The sequence below is a fragment of the Vanessa atalanta genome, chromosome 29, assembly GCF_905147765.1.
Source record: "Vanessa atalanta chromosome 29, ilVanAtal1.2, whole genome shotgun sequence".
Classification (NCBI taxonomy): domain Eukaryota; kingdom Metazoa; phylum Arthropoda; class Insecta; order Lepidoptera; family Nymphalidae; genus Vanessa; species Vanessa atalanta.
The window spans coordinates 6,053,143-6,072,514 of NC_061899.1; the positions used below are offsets into that span (position 1 = coordinate 6,053,143).

At 34.1% G+C, this 19,372-nt stretch overlaps 1 protein-coding gene across 3 annotated transcripts in view; it reads left to right on the forward strand.

Annotated features, from left to right (window-relative positions):
* LOC125075096 (scavenger receptor class B member 1) overlaps positions 1-19,372 on the forward strand; it is a 99,372-nt gene that overhangs the window by 51,782 nt on the left and 28,218 nt on the right. Inside the window, exon 1 of one of the 3 annotated variants that reach the window (XM_047686705.1) lies at positions 5,390-5,518. The exons of the other annotated variants lie outside the window; for them this stretch is intronic. Within the exon in view, the coding sequence (XP_047542661.1) occupies positions 5,464-5,518 (55 nt within the window). The 5' untranslated portion in view covers positions 5,390-5,463. Of the gene's footprint in view, positions 1-5,389; positions 5,519-19,372 lie in introns of those variants that run through there. 3 annotated transcript variants of the gene reach the window in all.

The following is a 19,372-nucleotide window of genomic DNA, read 5'->3' on the forward strand; positions in this document are numbered from 1 at the left end:
CAACGAAGTCGGAACGGACAGCTAGTGACAATTTATCAGTATGTGATCATTTAGTGTTAAGAACCTAAACCACAACATCAAGATCGATAAGTGTTCCCAAGGCATCTTTGTACAAAATAAAATCGTAACTACATCACGCTAAAACCTCATAATACCTCCCTACAGTCATACCTTTTTATTATTATTTCGCCCGACAGATCCACCTGTATTACTCACGAGCTGACTTGGAGCTTTGTCATACATGCATACAATGGCTCACGATTTCGTCTACCTCCATGACAATTTTACGATCTTTTTTTTAAACTATAATGCTGGGATCATACTGCACTAATGCAAATGTACCCGCGAACTTTGTTCGAGGCACTTTAATTTTAAATTAAAACTATCCTTCATACAGGAGACAGAGCGACCTTTTCAACAATTTCTTATTTCTTCCTCGCTTTCGTACGGTCTCGTCGAACGACTGAGGTATTTACTTCATAGACAGTACCAAGATTTGTACAAGAATTTATTTAACTCGTTCAGTTATATACGTTTTAATAATATTTATTCGTTGATTTCATAACTTATCAGGAAGTTTATGTTTCTATTTAATAAAGATTTTGGCATTTAAATATTACTTGGTGGCAGGGCTTTGTGCAAGCCCGTCTGGGTAGGTACCACCCACTCATCAGATATTCTACCGCTGAACGGCATTACTCAGTATTGTTGTACTCCGGTTTGAAGGGTGAGTGTACCAATGTAACTACAGGCACAAGGGAAGTAACACCTTAGTTCCCAAAGTTAGTAGCGCACTGGTGATGTAAGGAATAGTTAATATTTCTTACAACGCCATTGTCTATGGGCGGTGGTGAAAACTTACCATCAGGTGGCCTATTTGCACGTCCGCTTACCGATATCATAAAAAAAGACTACAAGAACTTTAATATTCATGAACGGAACGCCTGCGTAAATTTTAATAGTTTTTGAGTAAAATTGTTACTTACTTTCATTTCTCGTGAGGCTGTTGTTAATGGTCATTGGTATTTAACTCAAATAACATAAGAACCGTGACCGAGATTCTTATGTAAGTAATAAGAGTTTCTCGAGAACTCAAGTTCTATACTAAGTTATATTAAGGTGGTAGCTTTAAATTTAAGTCAACACTAACATGTGTAACACACTACCGTGTGTGTGTGTGTAACATGTCAATTCAAAAGTGCTTCTATGAGCCTAAACGAATGCAGAATATTTTGATTCGATTCGCTTTCTCGATCGGATCGGAGAGATATTGTTTTTTAAGTTTTCAATGAAAGCCCCGCGTCGAGAAGTTACACCCCTGTGCCTATAAAAAAGTAAAGCGAACGTACTGACTCCCGTTCCGTTTGACTGTGAGATAGAGGTGTTAGATCTGTGTTTGTACAAATACTATAAAAAATCCTCCACAGAATTAAGATATTCGAGATTAACTGTTAGCTCAACACGTTGCTAGGATACAAATTTTAGATACGATAACCTATGACAAGAAAATGAAAAACAAAAACAATCTGTCTAATTTTCTTTCGCCGTTATTACTTTCCACATACGTAGTTGTTTTTTTTTTAAATAAGTTGACATTGAATTACGCACATTTTGTCATATAATAATTTTGTTAAGAATATTTCGTTGTCATGTATTAAGTTAGCTTGACACATCATACGTCTATTATTTTAATTTTTTAAATCGCAGACAAGTCACAGGTTTTGTATAAATATTTCCTCGAAAATTGTAAGCAACAATTATACTGAGTCATATCGTGTAGGGTCGACATTTATCTTGTGTCCTCAGGACAAGGTTTAATTATTTTAATGTAATACCTCGAAGTGTTTGTATAATTTTAGATTTGTGGTCGCCCGCGACAGTGCTCGCGTTTTATGGGTTTGTCGTCCACTGTTAGACACAACAAAGGAGCCCTTCCTTAAAGGAGTTAAAATGGAGGAGGACTTAACCTAAAAATATGTCATTTTACAAATTCGTTGTTTTAGGTATTTTCTACTTATTTTTTGTGATTTATTGTTAGATATTCCTATAAACATTTTTATAAATGCATTAATTATTATTTGTAACATTTACTCGTATTTAATGTCCGGCTTTTGAATAATTTAAATCTCCCAAGTTCTATGTCTTGTCTCATTGTAATACAGATGTTTATGGCGACCCTAGTTTATAATAGTCATCTTTTGCCATCAGGTGATTACAATAATCATATCTAATTTCTACGATTGTGATTAATCTCGGATATTTTACGTTAAGTTATAGATTGTCATTAATTTCTGTTACGAAGAAATATTAATGAGTGCTTAATTTTTTATTATTGCGTTAACGAACTTAACTTGATTGTTTACGGATTTTTTTTTACGCTTTCGTTATCTGAATTTATATCATTGATTTGATACCCAACTTTATACAATAGTTTGTATTTGTTATGACAAAACGCCAAATAACAATATCACCAATTCATCAAATATTCGAGAGCTAGACGTAAGTCTGTCTGTTGCTCTTTCACGACTAGCCTACTGTGCCGATTTAATGAAATTTGTTATGAAGCATGAATTTCGAGGAAGGTGAAAGGCTTTTTCATGACTAACACCGTACGCCTACAACGCGAGAGAATCCGCAGGCAATAACTAGCAATCTGTACTTATAAAATCATTTGTTCCAACTGACTATCGACGCACTGAAGTCAAGTTAAAACTACTGACTATAGGCAGCTGAAATTTGAAACGTATGTTTTTTTGAAATTTTAACATTAAGGCGGGGATAGTTATAGCAGTTAGTTAATTAGTAGAACTTCAAACTTCCAAAAACACTAAGTGACCCATCCACTACTAGGCCATTAGGGTTTTTAATATCCGCAATCAACGATGACGAAATCCGATCGTTACTACGATATTAATATAACTCAATGACAGCAAAATTAATCGTTAATTAGCCGGAACATGCCTCAAGGGTGGCGGATTCGATTTCCTTCCGACTCATACAATAAATGAACAAACAAAATGTTTATATTTTTCGTATTTATTTATTTGACAACACCAACAAGTAGTATAATAAGTAAAAGGGTAATTGCCTACTTTTTTACTGGTGCTAAGATTACTTGGAAATTGAAATATAAGTCAACATTGTAAAAAATTAAAAAATTAATAAAAATAAAGAGAAAATAGGAAAACAGTCGAAATATAAAAATATATCCCGCTGAGTTTCTTTCGCCGGTTCTTCTCAGGTCCGAGGTGCTAAATTCCGAACCGGTGGTAGATTTTTGACAATCAATAAGCAAGTGTAAACACTTCTATTATTAAATTAATAATATTGAATAAAGATTTTTGACTTTGACTTTGACTTACGGTTTTATGTCAAAATGTTAAAAATAAATTAAATTAAGCAAAAGTATCGATTGTGAGTTTAAATACAATTTTATAATTTGTAAAATGTCGTAATGAAAATATAAAGTTTGAATTATACATAGGAATATTAATTATCAGTTTGTATGTAAAATCTTAAAACCAGGATAACCATTTGGAGTTACCGAATTATAATTTATATACACTATTGTATAAGTATGATATTTATTTTTGAAGGCGAGGTGTACCAGTGGTCAGAACATGTTAACTTGAGCAGTTCGTATACGACGTTGCTTGATTGGGCGTTACCGATATATGTGCCGAGCGCAGTTCTTACACGGGGTACTTCACTGTGAGAATTCATTATGCATCTCACTCGTGAAATTATGACAACCGACTTACAGTGACACGCCATTTTGATACGTGTGTCATATATGTTTTTAATTATTATAGTCAATGTTGAATATCACTGATATTTGACGCTCGTGTTCTGTGGTGAGTTCCGACTTTCTTTTTATAGAATGCAAAGCGGTTGTTTTTGCGGAAAAACGTGGCAGAGGTCTGTCCAGCACAACTAATCTTCCTGACGAATGTGTTGAATGATTTCGCGTATCAATAACGAAAAACAACGTTACTAAATATAATGAAAACATCAATGCGCCAGTAAGGGAACTAAGATGTTATCCCTGTCTCTTGTGTCTGTATTTACACTGGCTCACTTACTTAGTTTGTGTTAATATTTTTTTATATCGTACTCGGCGATGATAGAGAACACTGTGACGAAAACCTGCCACGTACGTAAACGCGTTGAGAGTAATAAATAAAAATGATTTAATAGGAACACAGTAGCCATCCATTACTTTAGTTATTTATTACCAAATGAACATATAATTCTATTCGTGATATACGTTTAGCGATTAAGGCAACGTGATCGACATACATCTGATGTGATGCTGGATCGGTTTGTTTTATAAACTTTTCGAATTAAAATTCTTGTAATTCAATTGATAGTCTTCAAAAATTGCAACCGGTTCGGAAGAAATTAACAAAAAAACTACTTCAAATAATACTCTGAGAAAATAAATTATAAATAAAATTCGAGTCCATGAAAAATTTCGTCCAGAATTTTTTTATACATATATAAATTTATGTGAGACCAAACGCTTAGTATCCTCTTATAAAATAAAGAATTTTCGAGATCGGTTCGTTAATGACAAATGGCTGACGTAACAAATTAAAAAAACTTAACTGATGTACTGACATTCTCATGCTGTCACCTGCGAAGAAACTCATTGTGTTTTTTTTTTGTTTGTTTGTTTACGTATATTCAATATCACAAAGAAATATTCAGGAATATTTTCATTTTCAAAGTGTGCTATCAACCTTGAACTCACTAATAGTATGATAACCTTTTGCACCCAAGCGGTCCACTAAAATGTTTTTATATGATTCTTGAGGCAAACGGAGGCATTTTTGACGCTTTCTGGGATCCTTATGTAAAAAACGTATACCACACAAAACAGTTACTAACTCGTATTTGTTCCTTGCATGCTATGGGTATCACATTTCCTCACAAAATCTTTAACATTTTCCCGCACATACATGACATGATAGAATTTATATTGAGAAGCAACAGTTAATATCTTGATTTCTTTAAATTAGGCCACAATGATTCTTTAGTCTTTAAAAATACTATTTTGATTTCATACCTACTAGTGATGTGCTACCCCAATAGGCTCGTTCTTAGATCTAATAATGGTAAAAGAAACATAACTCTTACTAATCAAAAATACCTTAATCTAAAACCACAGTTAACAATAAGTATCGCCGACATAATAGCCGTAGATTATAAATATTAATTTAATATAGCACTCTGTTTCAATTATGTAAAGTATATTTTTGTTTACACTCCGCCGCCCATAATGTCCCATTGATTACGACAGATAACATAGGCATTCCACGAAAAAAAAAAAAACAATTTGCAAGTAAAACCTACTTGCATCGCGGTAACTGGCCAGTCACTCTCGCGCCGGCGCAGCAAAATGGCGCTCTAATTTCATCCAATCGAGACCGCGTTACGACATTCTAATTTCGAATTTCCAAAATGGCGTTTACGTTTTCCCGCTTTTTCGAATACGTCAAGGATCACAGGGGGATAAGTGAGTGTTTTTGTTTTTTCGTAATTGTGTTGCTGCGTTTTGATAACGTAATTCGGCCTTCGTGAATTAGTTAAAATAAAGGAAACCGAATCGGTTTTTGTTGAATATTGCCTCATTCGAAAGGCGGCTCCAACTGTCGGGTCTATCATTCGAATTAATCTGGAATTTTTGGTCGTGATTCCAATTTTGAAATTACATTGCAAACAAGTCTAAGTATTGTAGTTTATTTACTTTAGTGATTTCGTCAGCTGCACTTTGAAGTAGTGATGTACTTGTCTTCTAGAACATTAATTGCAATCGTGATGAACTTCATGATTTAATAATATACGTTTCTATCTTATAAATAACAGAATTGATAGTCAGCATAACAATTTTTTTTTTTTAATAATTTTATCAATTTTTTTTTTAATAATTATATTTTAAGTGTCGACGGTGCAAAATATTCGACCTTCAGATAATAACGTAAGAAGGAAACAGCTTTGCGTTGCTGTACGTGTCTTTTCGTTCGTTTACTTTGCTAATTTTCATAAGCACGTCAGCTGTGTTCGTATTTGTTTATAGTTTAGTTCGTAACTTGTATTAAAAATATCATTGAAGTTAAATGAAATACAAAATTAATCCACGGTTATAATAGTTTACTCAAAACTGTTACAGTAAAAAAATGAGATGTATTTAATTAGCAAGCTGCAAGCGCGTTGAATTTCTTTGTTGACACTTAAATAAAGTTATAATAAAAATTTGTAAATTTCCCACTGCTGGGCATAGACTTCTTTAAGGGCCAAGGAATAGATTTTATTCCACCACGTCCTTTGCGTTTATGGTAACATATCACGTTCAAAGCCTTTATTAAAGCCTCTCGGAATGTTTCTTTTTTTTTTAATTTTTTCTGTTATGTTTATCGTTCACAATCGTTTACAAATACATAATAAATTATCGGTCGAAGTATGGTAAGCTAAAACATTGACTATTTAAAAATATATTTATTTTTAAGTTTAGTTGACTACGCGTTTGATTGGATTTGTATCCACGTGATACACAGGTAGACGTTTTCTTATTGTTTGGTACCATATTGACTTATTTATATTATGTTTGTGTGTGTGTTTGTTAGTCAATTTGGAACGATAGATTCTAATTAAATTGTTCAAATAATTCGATTTCGTCCTGTTTATAAGGTTATAAAAATGATAAACCTGTTTATTTGAAAAGAGCAACTATGGAGTTTCTAGCCGTTTCTTGTCGCTAGAGGCTTCTTTCTGAAACGCTGTTAGAGTTTACGCGATTTGATTTGATTATATTTTTTTTATCACTATAAAAAAAATATGATTAAATTTTAATTTTCGTTGGTGAATATTTAACACAAATAGCCTGTTTTTTTTTTTATTAACCTTCACAAAAAACCATGAAATCGTACAATAACCCGGCTGCGATTATTTTTATTTCTATATATAGCAATCGTACAATATGTATGTATTTATGTAAATAAAATACGTTTAAATATAATTAGCCTTAAAGTGATTTAATATTAAAATTACGCAAAACTGACTTTCTCTCGATGATACGAAATAAACTAATTGCACATAATCATTATATAAATTACCTTAATTTTAGTTAAATTGTGAAAAAAGCAATTAAATATGCAATTTAATTAAAGTAATGACAAAGTCTTTGACCAGACTTTATGGTGTACATTCAAAGTTTATAAATAGCTTAACTTTACTAACTACCTGTTGGTAGTGTGTGTCATGCAACTGACATTTTTGTTTTGATACTCATGACAATATTAAACTTGTATAGTATAAAATTTAACTCTAAGATATACTTTCAAATAGGCTTACAATAAAATTTGAATCGTCATTTAACGAGGTTGAATTTAATGCAAAGTTACGGAAGCCACCGGTTCGGAATGTAGAGTCTACCGAGAAAAACCGTCAAGAAACTCAGTAGTTATTAATTTCCAACAAATCTACATAATTTAAATTACTATTTAAATTATTTAAAATACAAAATTCTTCATCAAAGCCCTCGGTATATAATGAATAATTCAGTTGGATTATTTATTTATTTGGATCTCCGACAATTGTACAAAACATTATATACAACACATGCCTTACTTTACTTAAACTAAATAAGTACTAAAAGCTTAATTTATTTACTTGTCATAGAATAATGTAATGCATAAATATATATTTATATATAAGATTAGAATTATTTACACGAAGACCTTAATTATATACAATTTTGAATCACAATTCCGATCCTCTGACCGAAAAACGAAGCCCTCCCGTCACCAGTGGAGGCAATAAGGCGAGGTTTGTACTACCGTTTATAGCAGAAAACATAGTAACGGTGTCTTGCTTATCTTTTTCTATAATATACATACACTACGTTTAACGGTAGAGAGTACGATTGCTCGGAATTGAATTATAACATCGTGTGCACAGACCTAATCGCTGCGGTCGCTCAAACGAATAGTTTTATTGCTAAAACGCCTTGGACGCGATCTCTCGGTATGTGTATCGCGACCCAGTTTTGTATGCGTTTACATTCATGTTTTTTGAATTTAGAAATTAATACTTCACGTTGAGATATATTTATTTCTATGCTAATAAATGGGAATTTTTTTTGTTTGTATTGCCAACTGTAAAAGCAATCAAATCTTATACCAGACGAATTAATGCGTTTCGGAGATTTTAGTATATAAAATGGTTTTTTTTTTATATGTATATTACCGGGTATGTATATGACTCCTCCACCAGATAAGTGGCAATGGAGTCCAAACGCGAAGATGGCCAGTCCAGTCAGGTAGAATGAACTGCATTAGCCGGTCCGCAAGGTACCTCTTCGCGCCTCGTTTTAAAGGGAAGATTATAAGAGCAGGGGAACACGTGTGCTGGTAGAGAATTCCATGTTTGGCACGCGGGGACTTGTGAATATAAGTTATAAAGTAACTGCGTTTCCCAGCTTAACTCGCTTTATTTAGACTATTTACGTGACAAGCGTTAATTGCATTTTCTTACACAGTACACAACAACAGCCTGTTAATTTCCACTGCTGGGCTAAGGCCTTCTCCGCCTTTGAGGAGAAGGTTTGGAGCATATTCCACCACGTTGCTCCAATGCGGTTTGGTGGATACACATGTGGCAGATGCAGGCACATGCAGGTTTCCTCGCGATGTATTCCTTCACTGCCGAGCACGAGATGAATTATAAACACAAATGAAGCACATGAAACTTCTGTGGTGCTTGCCTGAGCTTGAACCCGCAATCATCGGTTAAGATAAAAGCGATCTAACCACTGGCTTATCTCGGCTCATTCGACATGATGAAATCGGTGACATTTTCTTGTCTTGTCTTAATAATCAGTAAGGTATAACTCATGTGATCAAGGGCGTAATCAAAGTGATAAAAAATGAGTTGTTATTGCTCAAAAATATTCGAATAAATTATGTTTTGATTGATATATAATTAAATAACGATTCAATTTAGATGTAAGATCTTTCAAACGAATAAACACCTTAGCTTAATTGTATTGACAGATGTATGGAATATACCAAGCGTTTATTGATTGGTAAATAATTAATTTAACAATATAATTACCGCAGACGTAGACGAACGTAAACAGTTCGACCTGATTTAATTTACTGTCTGCGTTCTTAATTAATTCGATGATTAATTAACGATCGACTAATTGATTTGTGTTATTATGCAGGCAGGTAGACTGGCGAATGAGGTTGATGGTAAATGACCTCTGGTGGTAGACTGAAGTAACAGCATTGACCATGCCTTGCATTGTCAATGTTTCTTTATATGAAATTTCCCTTGTGACTGAGTTACTTATATACTAACTAGAGGTCGCCCATCGGTCGAATTTCGACCGTGACAGTTGATATTTATGTACGGACAGGACAATCAGCTTTACGTGATGGCGAGGGAGTGTGAACGTTATGATATGTCAATTATATACGTCAAACTTCGGGCTGATTGTTAAATATCTTAGCAGGAAAATCCAATAAAGATCTATTGATCAGATTCAGGTTTGAACCCAGGACCTCGATAGCTACAGTCTTTTAAACTAGCTACGAAACCAGAGAGCAATTCATGTTATATTAAATCTTGTCGAGTTCATTGCATTATATCAACCGTTCGACTTATATAACCACTTTTGGGAAATTCGTTAAACGTATTGTATTATTGAAATTGCTGTAAATATAATTGGCTTTTCTCTATTGGAGCGTATTCCACGACGCTTCTCAAATGCTTGTGAGATGCAAACTTGACATTATAGAAAAAACATGCATTTATTCATAAAACAAATAAAATTTCAATTCCGAGTATGAATCCACAATTTCTATTTAAATTCGCGTGTTCAAACCGCTGAGCCATCTCGGCTCGTGAATGTAGGAATTATATTTGTCTTTACTGTTGTGACTGTATCGTTTCACAAAGTTTAAGAACATTCTGGAACATTAGGTACATATACAATTTAACCGATGAAAAGCAATCAATAAAATTTTATACACAAAATCGAATCGGACCGGAATAGAATCGGCAACTTATCGTTATCGTTGTAACTAGCAAAGATAATTCGACAGCTCAGCCTGATGGTCAAATCAAAGCAAATCTTATGACAATTATAAGACATCTTTCTATGAAATAAAACTAGACGACCAAAAAGTATTTTATAAAACATTCTACAAGTGTCTTAATTTATATTCGATTCTGAGTTTTGTTACAAAGATCTCAAGCCGCAAATGTGGCTTGTTACGAAAGAAATTTTAAAATTCCCGTGCATTTTTAAGATAAAAATATTGTTAGTTAAACCGGTAGATCATTGTATTAATGACGTAGTTATAAAGTTTAACGAACTTACAAATGGAAGCTCATAGTACGAGGCCAACTCGCTTATTAAAACTCAACATGTATTTATGTGATATTCATGAGATGACTTCTGACGACCTGCGTGGTCGAGTAGTGTGTACACCGGTTTTCATGGGTACGCCACTCCGAGGTCCCGGGTTCGATTCCCGACTGAGTCGATGTAGAAAAAAGTTCATTAGTTTTCTATGTTGTCTTGGGTCTGGGTGTGTGTGGTACCGTCTTTACTTCTGATATTCCATAACACAAGTGCTTTAGCTACTTACATTGGGATCAGAGTAATGTATGTGACGTTGTCCAATATTTAAAAAAAAATCTTTTATAAATAGTATATATGTATATATACAACGAGGAATGCATTTTTCCTTCCAATTCCTCCTTCTTCAACCGAAAATCCATGCTTGTCTATTCCAATCGAAAAAGGAATGAAGATAAACAAAGACGAATTAAACAAATAGATTATAGCTCAGCTATATTGTGCTCTAGCTGTGCCCGCGACTTCGTGCGCGTTTGAATTTAATAAAAAATCGTGACTTTATTATTATTTTACATATAATTCTAAAATAAAAGCCTAAGTTACTCCTTATTACATCAGCTATCTGCCAGTGAAAGTCCCTTTAAAATCAGTCCAGCCGTTCCAGAGATTAACCGGAACAAACAGGCAGACAGACAGACAAAAATTGTAAAAAATGTTTTTTAGGTATATGTACCGTGTATACATGCTTTATACGGTTATTTTAATATTACAAACAGACACTTCAATTTTATTATATGTATAGATTAACAGTTCTCGACTAATATATCCCATTATAATACAACACTACTCCACTGAACTACTTATGTCCACTTTAATTTTACTTCCAATGTTCTGATAATAGTTTCGTTGGTGTTCGTAATTTCTTTTTTTTTCAAATACGTAATGAATATCACAGATTATGCAAGCTCTCGACCAATGATATCGCGTCGATTGCTTTTGTCCTCTTGTGGTTTGAATAGACTGTAGTTGCATACATTTCGAGTGTATTAGGTCAAGTTTTAAATAAGATTACATAAAATATATTTTCTATCCAAACGCGGTGTGCTAATATCTAAATTATTTAAGAACGTAGATATATATATATATATATTTATTTTGTTAATGACTCAAAGAGTCACAATTTGACAGACTGTCACTCAAGATTCTTCTCGGTAGAGATTCAAGTTTCGTTATTTCAGTACATTGTTGATTGACAACACGTATACGCTAAATATAAAGTTATTATATTTAACGATACACGTTTTTGTTTCAATTAGTGGTACGGCTTAAGCGTCTGGGTAACCACCTACTCATCAGCTAATCTATCACCAATTACGAATACATACTGTATGTACCGGTTTGAAGGGTGAGTGTTTTAGTGTAACTCCTGGTACAAGATACATTAACAAGCACCCAAGGTTGGTGGTGCCTGTAAGTTAATATCTCTCACCATGTTATGTGACATAAATGGCCCAGTGGTTAGAACGCGTGCATCTTAGCCGATGATTTCGGGTTCAAACCCAGGCAGGCAACACAGAATTTTCATGTGCTTAATTTGTGTTTATAATTCATCTCGTGCTCGGCGGTGAAGGAAAACATCGTGAGGAAACCTGCATGTGTCTAATTTCAATGAAATTCTGTCACATGTGTATTCCACCAACCCGCATTAGAGCAGCGTGGTGGAATATGCTCCAAACCTTCTCCTCAAGGGAGAGGAGGCCTTTAGCCCAGCAGTGGGAAATTTACAGGCTGCTAATGCATGTCATGTAAGGCCGTGACCAGTTACCATCAGACGACCTAACGAAATAATCATTTATTCGGATGAATAGCATAACATCTTTGTTCCCAAGCCCCCAAGGTTGGTGGCGCACTGGTGTTGTAACAAATGGTTACAATTAGCGCCAGTGTCTATGGCCACTTACAAATATTATAAAAAAAAACCTTACAAATAAATATATAGTAACAACGTATTGTTGATGCAATATTATCTCTCTCTGCACACACACGAGCATGTTTGTCTATTTTTGCAACAGAGCACGCTAAAACATTGTGCGAGCGTGTTTGATCAGTAAAAGGCGCTGTAAGCGTTTTACTTGTAATGAAACACATTATTTCTTGATGGAAAAATGAATTTGAATATAATTCTAATATTTATAAATAAGAAAAAAATAAGGAGAATATTAAGTCAACGTCACGTACTTTAAATTTTATGTCATTGTTGAAAATGTAATCTATAGTGTTACCATGGTCCCTAGATGTTAACCGTTACACAAATAAATTAACCATTCCTTATAACATAAATCTTGGGAGCTAAGATGTTACATGATATAGGAAGGCGGACGGAAAAATGGGCACCTGTGAGAAATATTAACCATTCCGTACACCGCCAATGCACCATCGACCTTTGGAGTTGTGATGTTATGTCCCTTGTACCTGTATTTACACTAGCTCACTAACCCTTCAAACCAGAACAACAATATTTAAGTATTGCTCAAGTAGCAAAAGATATATAGATTATAAATAACCTACCCAGGGGGGCTCACATCATTAAAAAGTGATATTTGTATTTAACGAGATTGTACAGTCCTATCACAACTATGTCATATGATATCAAACTTAAATTTGGTACAGCACTACAGCCTCAAAGCTTGCAATATTTATTTGTATATTGGGGGATATTTTCTTAAAATGTCCAAGGTTGATAGCAAATCGAGTTATTTACCCTAACGAGGTAGTCTATGTCTAATACACTATGACCGTGTAATGTTACACTAATTTCTACACATTAATATAAATATCTGCATCGTATAAAGTTCCGATCCATTTACCGATAAATGTTCCCTTGGCTGAATTGAACCGGTTCCGAGAACTTGATGTTAGCGCAGCCGTGCGCGTGTCACTTGCGTAATGGTTTTTTTTTTATTTGTACCTTCGCCTGGAAAATTACTAGTGGCGACTGGCAACACTTGTTGGTGAAAACATTTGTTCCTCTTGAGGTTACATTAAGTGATTCTCTTTTCTCTATATATACAAACTTTCGACCTGCCCCGGCTTCGCACGGGCTCAATGTCGATAGACCTTTTTAAGGTGTACAATACTGTAGTACATTATTTTGATCTATCTCGTAGGGTTCAGCCAGCAATGGAAGCGGAAAACATTGTGTTTATTTGCTACATTACTTTAGTAACCTCTAAAATTAACAGTGTTTCTCTACTATATTGTGCATGTATCATACATACAAACCTTCCTTTTGAATCATTCTATCTATAAAAAAACCGCATCGAAATCCTTTGTGTAGTGTGCATACATAATTACAGATAGACAGCGAGAAGCAACTTCGTTTTATACTATGTAGTGATAAATAAATATTATTTGGAGTAATCTACAAACCTTCTCCTCGGGGGCGGCGGGGGGGGTATTCGTTTGTTCAGCAGTGGGATATTAAAAGGCTGTTACTTTAATTTGCCATTAATTTAAAACAGCTGTGTCTACAACTACTTAGAGATTATACTATATTATAGTTTGTATAATTTAGTGTACATATACAGTGATGAACGAAGATTGAGTTGAACATTATTTTACATGGAAGACATGTCCAGCTGTTCACTCACGAAGGCGTGCCGTCACGTTAAGTCATTATAAACGACCTAACGACCTCCGTGGTCGAGTAGTGTGTACACCGGTTTTCATGGATACGCCACTCCGAGGTCCCGGTTCTATTCCCGGCCGAGTCAATGTAGAAAAAGTTCATTAGTTTTCTATGTTGTCTTGGGTCTGTGTGTTTGTGGTACCGTCTTTACTTCTGATTGTCCATAACATAAGTGCTTTAGCTACTTACATTGGGATCAGAGTAATGTATGTGATGTTGTCCAGTATTTATTATATTATTTATTTATTATTATTATTATAAATGTAATCCGATTAAGCAAATTTGTATGATTTTAATATTTTTCTAGTTACATAAGTCATAAGTTAAATATATTATATAGGCTATTTGACAATGCGATAAATAAAGTGTCAACTATTGTAATCAGTATATATTATGAGTTGAAAAATGGTTATTTATTAACGAAAGTTGAAAATAGTAATTAATTCATTCAAAAATCATTCATAAATAAAAATGCTTTTTTTAAACGTTTGTCACGTGACACAAAACGATCCCGATTGGTCGGGCTTATGATGACGTCACTGGCTTATTAGCCGCGTTTGCCTACTATACGAACCGAAGATTACAATGCAGGCAAGTGACGTCACCGACCCGTAGCGTTTTCGCGGGCAATTTAAATATGGAATTTTTATTTTGATATTTTTCAGCAAATATGTACTAGAAATAAAAAAAAAAACAACTTTTACTGCGTTCCTTAACCTCTACTAAATAATATAAAATGCATTTTAAAAACCAGTCAAATAGCCTATTGTCAATATTCTTACCAAAAAGTATTTTTGGCAGAGTTCGTTCTACATAAAGGGAATATTATGGCAGTGTTAGAAGTACCTTTAAACCACTCATTATATCCAGAAAGCCGCTGTTCGTAATATTGTTATAACCTTTGATATTAACGCGAGGAACTTAGATTGCGTCAATGTTACTTAAACTTAAAAGTTAAACAATGCCGTCTTCTTCCCTCGAATGTCATAACAATGGCGTCAGAGAGAGAGAACTGTGTTTAACTAAACACGCGCTACAGGTTCATAAGGCTGCAAATGTCAATATTTTATAATCGAATAATTACTATTATTTTATAAGTTTATTGATTTATTACACTCCAACGTACAGTGTTGAGAATCTTCTTGTAATTTATAAAAAGATTTCGTCCAAAGTTTACGTCATATATGCGATATATATTTTTTTTATGGTATCGGTAGGTGGACGAGCAAATGGGCCACCTGATGGTAATTGGTCACCAATGCCCATAGACAATGGCGCTGTTAGAAATATTAACCATTCCTTACATCACCAATGCGCCATCAACCTCGGGAAATAAGATGTTATGTCCCTTGTGCCCGAAGATAAACTGGCTCACTCACCCTTCAAATCGGAACACAACAATACGGAGTACTGCTGTTTGGCGGTAGAATATCTGATGAGTGGGTGGTACCTACCCAGACGGGCTTGCACAACTACCTGCCACCTGGCTACCACCAAGTAAAATAATATAAACATATATTTAAACAAGATAAGACAAACAATAATGAAATTAAAATTGTATGCAATGTATGTTTTTACATATGTGTTAAAATCAAATCAAAATACTCTTTACTGTACACATAAAACACAATCAATGAGCACAAGAATCGTGTGTGTGTGCGTTTGTGTGTGAGAGTGCGTGAAATATTGATTAGCACATATGTTTTTCATATATTTTATTTTATATAATATAAAAACTTGAATTTCACGCTTGTCACGTTAATAGACTAAATTTAAAGCGGGCGAAGTAATGTTTATATAATTATATTATGTAAGTCGTAATAAGCATCGTGTTGATATAAGTTTTATGTACATTGATTAAGTATTATCAGTTGGACATTACAAAATATATGCCTCTATCATTAGCTTATTGATATAGGAAGGCGGACGGAAAAATGGGCACCTGTGAGAAATATTAACCATTCCTTACACCGCCAATGCACCATCGACCTTTGGAGCTGAGATGTTATGTCCCTTGTACCTGTAGTTACACTGGCTCACTGACATTTCAAACCGGAACACAACAATACTATTACTCCGCAGTAGAATATCTGATGAGTAGTAACCTAACCAGACAGGTTCAAAGCCTAGTAAATTTTGAATTCGACTAATGACGTCACGCCAATTTAAAGCTGTTTATGTGTCTTTTTCTCCAGCCCTTGTGTCGGGCTATGTGTTACGCGCCACACAATAAAGAGTACAAATGTAATCCTTAATGAGGTATATCTATTCCGTCTTAAACGTTCGCAGCGCTATCGCTCGCTGAATCATTGCAAAATACCTATCGGCTCATTTCGCAATAAATAGATCGACGTGATTCTGTAGCCATAAATTATGTTTATTCCATGAATTTTATATCTCGAGGAAAGTTATTTGAGTAGTTTTAGAAATATATATATATGTGTTATTTAATTGTGATTTTTGTTTTGTTTTTTAATTACAAGATAAGATTGAATGTTAAACTATTTATATTTGTAAGACGGAATTTAGATTCTACTTCAGGCAAGATAATCAGTAATTACTGTTTTTCTAAATGTCATTTACATATATCCGGAATGAATAGCAACGTAACTCAACTCCAAAATTACCTATCACTACTTATAAATGCGAAAGTAACTCTGTTACATCGTCACGATCAAGCCGCTGAACCGATATTGATGAAATTTGGCGTGGATATAGTTTGAGTCCCGCGGAGGCCAAAGGATAGGATAGATTTTTTATCACATACATAAGTGTTTATATGTAAATTTTTCGGTAACTTTAGTAATGTACTTAAATTTTCGACCAATCAGGTGAATCCTTACTGATATTATAAAGCGAAAGTTTGTATGTGTGGATGTTTTTTACTCTTTAACGCAAAAACTCAATAGTTTTTGCGTTAAAGAGATATGGATTTTAATGAAACTTTACAATAATATAGTTTATACATCAGGATAAAACATCAGCTATTATTTATAGAGATATTGTGCGAATGATACCTGACAACCAACCCCTAAAACGCGAACGAAGCTGGGGAAAACGAGTATAGTATAAAGTTTCATAGACTGCGCGAGTGTAGCCGCAAGTTCAGCTAGTTATCGGTATAATAATATACGGATTAATAAGCTTTATTAATGGGTTTTTTGAAAATTTATTTAATGCCGGAAAATACTTCGATTTTCTTAAAATTCTATATAAACGAAAAGGAATTATTTTATAAATACACTTTTGTATACAGAAATCGTGTCAATGGAGTTGACCGTTGAGTACCTTCTTCGTCTGAAGGAAATACTGGATGTAAAGTCAGGTCATCAACTTGTCAAATGTCAACTTTGTAAAATAATATGAGGCAGTTCGAATTCAAACAAACAATGCAAGTCATTAAGACAATGTTCAGTTAATCGTATTAAAATTAATTCAACTTGCATGTGATCTCAGTAAGAAAAGTCTGTTAAGTAATATTTGTACTACAAAGAAGAATACGGTGATCTACAGACCAGAGGTTACGTAAGTCGTTTCCTCTTTGCGCAAGCGCACACGCGTCGCCGATTTGACATAATAATGTTGAATTACCAACGCGCTCTCTCGGCGGATCGGGGTACCGCGGGTGTGTGTTAAATCGAACTTATATATACAATACTAGTTTTCTCATGCAGCTCTGCTCGAGTTTGTCGTTAGGTGTTAGGTGTAAAAAGTAGCCAACGTCCTTTCTTGGGGTTCGATGCGAAACAGACAGACATACTGAGCTACTTTCGAATTTATATTATTAGTATAGTTAGTATATATTATTGAAACATGTATGTAGGACTCAAAATCAACATATACTATACTGTTTTAGGAGTTGGTTATATCATTTGTTAGGCAAAAAAGTAGTGTGCCTCCTTGTAGTTCAAGTTTTCTTCATACCAAAGTTAGTCAAATTCGGATCACAGGATGACAGTGAATGAGCGACAGACAGACAGTCAGACAGAGTTACTTTCGCATTTATAATATTAGTATATATTAAAGTAGTGTTAGTAAGTAAGCTTTAGCTAAGAAAACAGCCGGCAAGAAATTCAGTAGTTACGTTTTTTCATTAATGTGTGTGTGTGTGTGTGTGTGTGTGTGTGTAATTTTCATCATTGCACGAATAAAATTGACACTAATAATGCTAAACTAAAAGTCTTATCGTAGTGTGTTCTTCAAATGTTATAATTATGACAGTCGCACTGACTCATGATCCAGGTGACATTCGGATATATTCTGTTCTTAGAGAACAGCAGCTGCACTGCGATTCTATAGGATTTCACTTCGTATCTCACTCGCGAAATGTTGACAACCGACTTACGACTGTAAGCTATTTGGATACGTGTTTCCTATAAATTAAAAAGTTTAAGAGTGAATATCGCCTGACACATTTTGACATTTCACGGTCGTGTTATTCAGACAGAAATATTACGGTGACGTCAAACGACGGCGATCATCGTGACGGTATCATTCGCACAATTGTTTATTTAATTGACAATAGACAAAAAAAAACAAACAATTTCGTATTTTGAATACAAATACTAGCGGTGACTCGCAGTTACATCTTATAATCAATTTAGATAAAACATGACCCAAATAAATTTGCATATTTTATTTTGTGTAGTGTAGTGTACACAGATCTATAATAACATATTCATTGGTATTAGATTTATATTTTATATAACTATATATCATCTGTGTATTTCTGCATCTGTCATCTCGAGTGACACACGCGAAAGCGCGGGAAAAGAGAGATATAAAATGGGCGCGCGGTGAAGACGGTGTGTGTGCACAGCGAGCTGATATTTAAATGTAATATTTATTTTATTTAATTGGTAAATCGACCTTACATGTGAACATTACATGTAGTATGCATATATTGATAAGAATACGTGGATTACGATAGCCAATTCAATTCCGGCCAAGCACCCGTGAACCTGTTTAACGCGGTGATTTAAAACATCGATTCTATTTTGATCCAACTTCGACTATTCCTCGCGATAATTAACATCAACTTAATCGTAACTTAGGACTGATTATCTAAATTATATTGGCTTCGATACCATCTCGATTATATTATAATCCCAGTTTCAATGAACCGCAACTGGATTGCGTTTGTAGAACAGGAAATCGGTTGATAGACAAACGATTATGTTTTCATTCGAATGCGATAAACTGATATTTTTTTTAATATAATTAGGGTAGTATGTTTATGTAATAGTATGCCTGTATATGTACTAATTTGAGCAACAAAATTGGGTATTAGCATGCAGGCTTTCTCAAAAGAAAAG